The sequence below is a fragment of the Juglans microcarpa x Juglans regia genome, chromosome 3D, assembly GCF_004785595.1.
Source record: "Juglans microcarpa x Juglans regia isolate MS1-56 chromosome 3D, Jm3101_v1.0, whole genome shotgun sequence".
NCBI classification, from domain to species: domain Eukaryota; kingdom Viridiplantae; phylum Streptophyta; class Magnoliopsida; order Fagales; family Juglandaceae; genus Juglans; species Juglans microcarpa x Juglans regia.
Window position 1 is genome coordinate 20,560,180 of NC_054598.1, and position 9,277 is coordinate 20,569,456.

The following is a 9,277-nucleotide window of genomic DNA, read 5'->3' on the forward strand; positions in this document are numbered from 1 at the left end:
ATAGTCGATCTAAGAGATTGAATCGATTGCAGGTCATGGAAGGAGAGTTGAATTCAAAGATTACCAGGAGAAAAATTCAATCCTGGAGGCCTTCCTGCAGCAGAAGTCCAGTCAGTTATTATAAATATAATACTTTTTCTTATTCAACAACGTATATAGAGGTGTACGCATAACGCACTTTATAAGTTAGAAGTTTCCGATCGGTTTGGTTGTATATGGGATTGTATACTGTAATCTTATTGTCTATTTGCCCAAACACTCACTGAAATAAGAACTGGACATGCTTTTGTTTATGGCCACGATGGCTGTAGTGAATTCAAGGTATAAAACCAGCACTGTCTGTATGTATGTATATTTGTATGTAATGTATGTGTGTTTGGTGGGTTGGGTCCGTATGAGACCAGGCTAATAAGCCCGAACTGTGTAGTTCGGGTCATTCATCAAGCAGCCACCTTTCCCTGTAAAAAAGATTTTGTACGCGGAGTGTAGTCACCGTGCAAGATTGTTATGAACCCAACTAAATTGGGCCAGGCTTGACGGGCCTCCTACTTTTTAGTATCCTTTTGTTTTAAGTTGTTTAGTGGCCCATGGGCCTAGTTAGGGTTTAGTTAGAATTGGCCCATGGCCTGAGTTGGATGTTGCTGAATTAAGTCATCCCCTTCCATTGTATGTAGAGGAAAGAGGGGGTAAAATACTCTCTTTCTTTGCAGAAAACGTTTGTATTTTTTTTGGGAGGAATTGTGGACCTTGAATATCCCAAGGTGTAGCTATTTCCATCATTCTTCTTTACTGTGATTCTCTTTCTCATTTTATCAAACATCTTGTGTGTAACTAAGTTTATTCATCACAACAACCATCTTTCATCTCCATACCATTTCTTTATTACAATATCATTTACAAGAGAGTTCATAACAATTGGTATCAAGAGCCACTGATTGTTCATGGGTGTGGAACGACTAAATAAACAACAATTGTTGGAAAATATTTTGGAAGAATTAGAGCATATGAGTAAAATACTCGACAAGATGTAACAAAATTCCAAGAGGGTGCAGGAATCTCTCGTATAGTGGCACGACCAAGAGGATGAAGAAGAGGCAGTAGAGTCTGTGGAGGAAGGCACAAAAGATACAGAAAAAGAGGAAAATATTCCGATGGAAGCAATCGTCCACACCACCATTCTAGGGAAGGACGAAAAAGATTCTGTAGAAAGGGAGGAGGACTTAGAAAATCTAGTGGCAGTGGATGAATTTGTGGTATTGTCCACATACGTTTATCCCAAAGAAATTTTCGTTCCTTCAGTTCTTAGAAATCCAACGCTGCAATTAAATTCTCAATTTTTAGAGGATCGAAACTCGCAGCTGCTTCCTGATATTATTAAGTGTGAAATTAGGGGTGATGTTTATCGAGATGGAGATTATCATTGAGATCTTCTTGTAAGGATTTTTGCCCAAAGGACTCAGGCTTTTCATGCTAGATTGTGGATTTTTGACCTTGTCATTCACACACACTCTCTCAAAACCACAGAGGATGGGACGATAGAGGGATGATGAGAGCTGTCCTAGCTGCTTGCCGAACCACTGGGGGGGGTACTACAACACCTCCATAGTCACTATGCAAGGCTCGGAATGCTGGGTTTGCTGTGGGTCACCATCAACTCAGATCTAACTCCCTCGACCACCATCATCCTCCTCTCTGGCCTAAACCATAGCTCCATCTCGTGTTCTACAACCATGGAAGAAGACAAGATGATAGAGAATCATAACATGGACCGATGGATTATTATGAATCTCATGGTGCCGAAGAGCGAGCGGGTAAAGAAAACTTTAGAGGCTGAGGCAATGCCCAAGGTGAGGTTGACAAAGATCGACATCAAAGGGGTGCTCGTAATCAGCGAGGGGTGGGCAAGCCCATTGAGAGGGCTTATGAGAGAGAACGAGTATTTGCAGAGTTTGCATTTCAGTAGCTTGAGAATGAAGGATGAGTCTGTGGTGAACATGTTGCTTCCCATTGTTTTAGCTATGGTTTTAGCTATTGATGACAAGACCAAGGAGCGAATTGTCTCCCAACGTGGGTTTGGTTGGTCCCAATGGAGATTTGGTCGGTATTCTCCAACTATAACCACGAGCACAGGGACGTTTCTTCAACGGGGTGATCCATCCTCCTCGACTTGCGAATCCATCTGACGAGGAAAAGGTCAATCCCTTCTTGAAGGGACCTACTGCTCTTGGATCAAAGCCACACATTCCAATAGTGGGATCTGAAACCTTGGGCTTTGGGCAGAAATAGGATGCAACAGTAGACATACCATTGGATACAATGAATGGTTCTATGAGCAAAGAGCAAGAGCTTGCATCTTGGGAAGCAGATCTCAAACGAAGGGAAAAGGACATAGGACGAAGAGAAAATGTTGTTGCAAAAGCTGGTGTCTCGAACGATGATAAAAATTGGCCTCCATTTTTCTCAATTAATCATCATGATATAGCTAAGGAAATACCAGTCCATGCTCCAAGGTTGTCTTATCATGATGCGTGCGAGTTGTTTGTCATTGCTGTTCATGGTAAGGGTTTGCATGAATTTTTTAAAAGGATTGAGAAGATTGAATCTGTTCAGGGGTTGGTACGTAAAGATATTGGTGACTCTGCATTTGGGTGGAGGAACTTTGATGAAGAAGGCAACGTAGGAGAGTTTGCTAAAAAATGTAAGGGAAATAAACTTTTTTGCTCACTATTTGTTTGACATATTCCCATTTAAAGTGGTTTTTGAGCCTTTTGATAGAGGAAGGGAATGAAACCCTGTTGGAATAGATTGTGATGGCCTAGATGTTATGGAATATGTAATCCCAGATCCTTGCGTTGATATCAAACATGCTGGTGAGAGAAATAATGAACAATGCAGTTACAAGAGATCTTTGGATACCAGACCAAACAGTGTATCCATCTTGGAACTTTGGACAGTCGGAGATGGGAAGACATTGACCACAGTTGCCTTCCAAAATGCTAGTGTCTCTCTCAAGTCTTGTGCTGACAAGGGTGGCATGTTCGTCTACCTAGAGCATCATAAGCAGATTTCTTCTCTAAATGGGCATGTTAATGCTGCCCATCATCCTCTTTCGTCCTCTCTCATTTACGATAACATTTTACAAATGACGGAATCAATAAATACAAACATTGCTTTCGGTACATTGGAAAATACCAAGGTTGTAATTGATCATGGAGCCATCCCAATATTCATCAAACTTCTAGAATTCCCAAGTGATGATGTTCACGAACATGCTGTTTGGGCGTTAGGAAATGTGGCTAGTGACTTACCCAAATGTCGTGATCTTCTCCTTAATCATGGGGTCTTAATGCCCTCGTTGGCAGAGTTTAATGATCATACAAACTTTCTATGTTGAGAAATGTGATGTGGACGTTATCAGACTTCTGTCAGGGCAAGCCACCACCTGCATTTGACCAGACAAAGCTTTCTATCCCAATTCTAGGATGTCTTCTACATTCAAATGATGAAGAAGTCCTCACTGATGCGTGCTGGGCACTATCGTATCTTTTTTATGGCTCCAACGATAAAATCCAAGCAGTTATTGACGTAGGAGTCTGCCCCCGACTCATTGAACTACTACTTCATCCCTCTCCGACAGTCAACCTCTCTATAAATACAATGAGATCATCTATAGGATTTTATAGGCGGCCGCATTCTTTGGTAAGATTTTCCACGCCTTTACTGTCATTTATTTGCTCTCTACTGCTGTTTTCCACTTCTAGCATTTGCCTATGCTATGGCAATAAGAAAAGGTGTGTATGAAGATGTTACAAGGTCTTTTCCCAAGTTTCTCCAGCAGACCAAGGTATATTTGGGGTAGCATTCTTTTGATGAGCTTGTTAGCATGCTTGGCCTTGTCTTTCATTGGGTGGAAAAAGCATTCACTGTTTGGGCAAGCTATAAGATACTCCTTGGTAATGGTTGGTAGAGTTGCTTCAATATCTAAACCTTGAAGACTAGGTTCTTTAAAGGCGGATGATTTGTTATGAACCCAACTAAATTGGGTCAGGCTTGATGGGCCTCATACTTATTAGTATCCTTTTGTTTTAAGTTATTTAGTGGCCCATGGCCTAGTTAGGGTTTAGTTAGAATTGGCCCATGGCCTGAGTTGGATGTTGCTGAATTAAGTCATCATCTTCCATTATATACAGAGGAAGTGGGGTCGTTGTAGGGTATCTTGAACATTATTGTAGAAAATGTTTGTATTTTGTTTGGGAGGAATTGAGGACCTCGAATACCCCAAGGCGTAGCTATTTCCATCATTCTTCCTTATTGTGATTCTCTTTCTCATTTTATCAAACATCTTGTGTGTAACTCAGTTTATTCATCACAACAACCATCTTCCATCTCAAAATGGAAGGCTTGTACGTTGATTTCAAAATGGAAGGCTTGTATGTAGATAAAAACTATAATAAGTAAACAACATTTTATATGATACTTTCACATATTGCATTCCTAGTCCAAGATCAAAATTTAAAATCACATGTATTTGTAAATTAAAATATAATTACCAGGGAAAAGAACAAATCCCAGATTTAAAAAATAAATAAATCTATTGTTCTCTTATCACAAGGGTCTTCTTTTCAGTTTCTTTGCATTTGGGTATATGGAGTTTGGTTCTTCTCACTTTCCTTTCACATTTTTTTTTTTGAAAAAAAAAATACTTATGCCTTTGGAGAATTTTTTTCATTCTTAAACGTTGGCATTAACCTGCACTTTCATAGGGATGAAGAGGGACCCATTTTTTATAAAGTTGACCAGGTTTTTAATTTAGTAGGAGAATCGGGTCAATGGCACGTTAGACACATGAATACAAGTCGTGCGCTTAGAGTGCTCCCATTCGATGTTCCCATTCGGCTCCCCCCATCTATGCATTTTTGTAACACACCTAATGGCGTTTAATATAAATACATTGAGAAATAACTCACTTCGAGGATAGCAACCTCCAATAGAGAAGAAGAAGATAAAAGAGAAATAATTTTGTATTCAAATTCTGGACCAAGCAAATAGTATGCTTTGCATAAGTATATGTAGGAATTCCCTAATGGAAGGCTTCCCATCTACTGGGGCTCTTGGGCCATGGTTCAAATAACTAACATAAGCACAATAAGAAAATAAAAAGAAGTCCATTACATCATTACACTATCGGGGCCTAAGTCTATTGTAGTAACTAAAATATACTAGTTCTCTTGTCTAGTAGCCTTGCTTCCGAGCCCAAGCTCGTAGACCACTTCCTTCCTTTTGTTCTTCGGTGTAGCTTGAAAGCTTCTATTCAAGACCCATGAACTGTTACAATTTTCTCCAAAATATAGGAGAGATTTTGGAAAAATGGCATTTTGCACCCTCCCATCTAGCTCCCCAAATTAGGGTTTGGATTTGGGAATGCTATAGTAGATCTCGATATTTGGGAAGCTCCTATACATCTCTTTTCCCATTGTTTATTATTTTGGCCTTTGTGATTTGTTCACCATCCTACGTCCAACTCTCTCGTGCCCTACTTGCTACCAAGTCTCCTTTGTGTCTATCGACGATAACCTCTTTGATTGTCTTTTTTGGTAAGTCTTTAGGCCAACTACCATACACACACACTATCTCTCTCTCTCTCTCGGGAATGCTCTGAGAGATGCAGAGATCTCGATTGCTAGACAAGCACAGACAAAATCTCATGGAGCAATTGTTTTGGGTCTCTATCCGTGCTTATCTAGCATGTACAAAATCTCATAGAGCAATTTTTTGGGTCTATGACAAAATATCATAGAGCAACTGCTTTGGATCTCTACCCATGCTTGTCTAAGGTTTACAATTGAGATTTTGTTTTTAATTTGGAAAGATTTGTGATAGATTAGTTCGGTTGTCATTAGATTCTTTATTGTGTGATTTGTGTTTTGTGTAATTTACGTGATTTGAAATTTCGTTTGTAGAAGTGTTTGTGCTATGTTCTCTGCTTTGGCTTTTCTGTGTAACAATGACAATTTCTATTATTGTTTGATAAGTTTTTGTAACTCAAGAAATTTGTGCAGGCTCAGCATGTTCTTTGGCTTCACTGTGATATTTTGGCTTTGCTTTTGCAGACTCAGTTGTGAATTATGATCTATTGATTTCTCTTTTGTGTTGTTGGGTCTCTGATTCTTTTCCCTCTATTGTTAATTGCTTTGTTCTTGAATTATAGCTTTTTGTGAGCTATTTCCATTCAGTACGAGTTATATGTTCTTGTGGTTTATGGATTGAGCATATGTGCTTAATGTGCATACCACAAATTGTGAGAATGATTATTGTTGTAGCTCTTGACAGTGTTGATTTAATATATCTATTGGTAAAGATCGTGAATTTGTTGTTGGAACAGGGGTTTTGTAGCTTTTGGTGTTGATATACACAGGTTGTCATTGGGGTTGTATTTGAAATGTAATGAGGTTGTGATGGTGGTTGAATTGAATGTTAGGTTGTACTCCTTTATGAGCTTGAGCTCCCATGTTCTTGAGTTATAATATTCATTGATTTCGAAGTCTTTGGGAATATGTGGCAATCCCTTGTGGTCAAGAATTGAATCACTTGAGCATGTTGTTTATTATTTTTCTTTGTTGGTTGTCTTTTTTTTTTTTTTTTTCTCCTTCGACTGTGATGAAATTAGATTTCATTAGGGACAATGAAAATGGGTACAAACTCCATGGCAGGATAACATGGATGGCCAATAACCGTGTCAAGACTTAGAATATTGGCAACTGACTATTGCAGCTATAAGTTTGTGCCATTTCCTCTATGTCACCATTGTTTTTCTGAGCCAATTTAGTAGTCCTAATTTCACAATTCCTCTATGTTACTTCTCTGTCTATGATTTTATAGAGATAGACTCACAAGAGTATGGAAATATGTTCTTCACAAACCTCTTAACCTAACATTGATCTCTCCTTCTTGACTCAAACTCAAAAGAGTCCAGTGTTGGTGGAAGACTCTCCACCCCCACCCAACTAGAAGTTCTTACTACTAAAAAGTCACAGACATGTGCCAATTTTATCCAAGAGGAAGACAAACTCCTTGTGTCGGCTTTGTTAAGTCTAGCTTAGATGCAATCCAAGGGACCGACCAAAAACATACCTGACTTTGGGAGAAAATTGTATTATACTACAATCAGTATAAGCAAACTACAATGGATCAGAAAATTGGGTCCTTAAAGCATCAATGGTCGATGATTAAAAGAACGACCAATAAATTATGTGCGAATTTAGCTCAAGTAAAAGGGTTAAATCAAAGTGGTTTGACCGAGTAAGACAAGACATTTCCATCCACTAGCTTCTTGTTGCTATTGTACATACTGTGTTGCATTGGTTTTGGATAAATACATACTGATTATTATACTGTTTGCTTTTATTTTGCAAGTTAGACAAAGTGAAGATTATGTATTGATCATTAGAGAAAAACCCAATTTTCATTTGAAAAATGTTGGCATCTATAGAAGGACCAACCAATATGGGTTGAGCGTTGCTCCAAGGATGGTCCAAAGCGAACATCCTCAATGTTGCCAGCCCCACCTCGAACATCTGTTGCTCTGGATTCAGTTAATGAAGCCGAGGGGGAGCATGTTCTTGACAATGATGTTGTTGGATTGGAGAGGCCAATGGGAAGGAAAGCGAGAAAGCAAAATGAAAGACTCCAAATAGGCTAGCTGAGGACATTGTCGAGATCTTCAAGATGAAGTATACTCTTCTTGAGGAGTAGCCTCCAAGAGAAAGAGTATTTTCATTTTAAGGAACAAAAAATGAATTTCAACATAGAAATGGGGGAATAATAAAATATGGTAGGAGGATGAGAGGATCGGATTGGAAATGGACAAAGTTCAATTTGTCCAATTTAAAGTCAAGGAGAAAGTGGAGAGGGAGTGGTTAGAAATGGAGGAGCGGATTATGTTGATGGATGTCACTGTCTTACCTGAATTAGGATGAACATATTTCCACCAACGTCAAATGGAAATTATGGCAAAACGTAATGTAGACAAACAGTGAAATGAGGGTGACAATTGAATTGTATGTTCTTTAATCATTGTGACAATTTTCTTGCAAGCAATCATTGGTTAATTTGTATCACCTTAACTGTTTGTTCTTTTGGACTTAAGGACATTGTCTGTGATGTTGGATAGTGTTTGTGATGTTGGACATTAAATGTGATATTGGATGCATGTTATTTAAGATAATGATAATATAGCAATTTGCTTTTGAGAATGAAGATGGTAGATGCTAAAAAACAATTTAGCCCAAATCTTGTTGTGATATATTTTATTATGAAAATGAAGTTGTACATAGGAGTGGAAACATCAAATTGGAAACAGATATTACCTTAAACTTTTGATTTTCTATAGCTGACTATATAATTGTCATTGATGCTTAATTAGGTCCGACTAGTGCTAAGAATGAGCTGAAGTATCTCTAATCTGATGATGACGTTGAATTACTCCATAAGTTCACTTGTATAATTGCACGACAGTTTAGGAGGACTATCATCAACTTGTTTGTAATCGAAGTAGGGAACTCCCTTACCACTTGCTCCTCTTCGATAATCATGTTATGTAGAATTACGGATGTTTTTATAATATTTTTTAGATCATTAATTTTGAACATTCAAGCTAGTCCACGAACGATTGCAAAACATTGTTAAATGACTCCAAATGCCCAATCTACATATTTCATTGTTAATTCATGTATTGCTGCAAAATATTTCTTGTTACCTTATGGAGATGAGATAGTCTTCATAAATGTTGACCACTTTTGATATATATCATCGGTAAGGTAGTACCCTATACTATAATCATTACCACTAATTGAGCAATTAACTGGAGGAGCATGCACTTGGGCGAGCTCAGTGAAAATAAAAGATCTCTCTAGAATATTGATATCATTATAAGAATCGAATAATCAAAAAATGCATGCCATATTCAAATATCATAGTCAACGACTGGTAATAGTTGGTTTACTATTGTGACTGGAGTACATACATTTCCACGTAGATGAAAGATTTTTCACTTCCAGTGCATGCAATCAATATTCCCTAATATCCCTAAAAATCCACATTGTTCACTAGCAAAGAGTGATCGAGCAATATCATTAGTATTTAGAGACTTCAAATATTCATTCGAAAAAAACATTTACAATTGCTTTCAAAAGTTGTTTCAAGCTCTCAATTGCGGTTCTTTCTCCCATTTGTATGTATTCATCCATGAAACCAGCAGTTACTCCATACACAAGCATTA

The 9,277-nt window shown here is 38.1% G+C and overlaps 1 protein-coding gene across 2 annotated transcripts in view; it reads left to right on the forward strand.

The window, feature by feature from the left end:
• LOC121254128 overlaps window positions 1-291 on the forward strand; it is a 38,764-nt gene extending 38,473 nt beyond the window's left edge. For both annotated transcript variants that reach the window (XM_041154096.1, XM_041154095.1), the window contains exon 11: window positions 33-291. Coding sequence is in view for 1 of the 2 variants with exons in the window: in XM_041154095.1 (XP_041010029.1) it covers window positions 33-124 (92 nt within the window). In the remaining variant the exon portion in view is untranslated. The remainder of the gene's footprint in view (window positions 1-32) is intronic.
• Window positions 292-9,277: the final 8,986 nt, after the last annotated feature.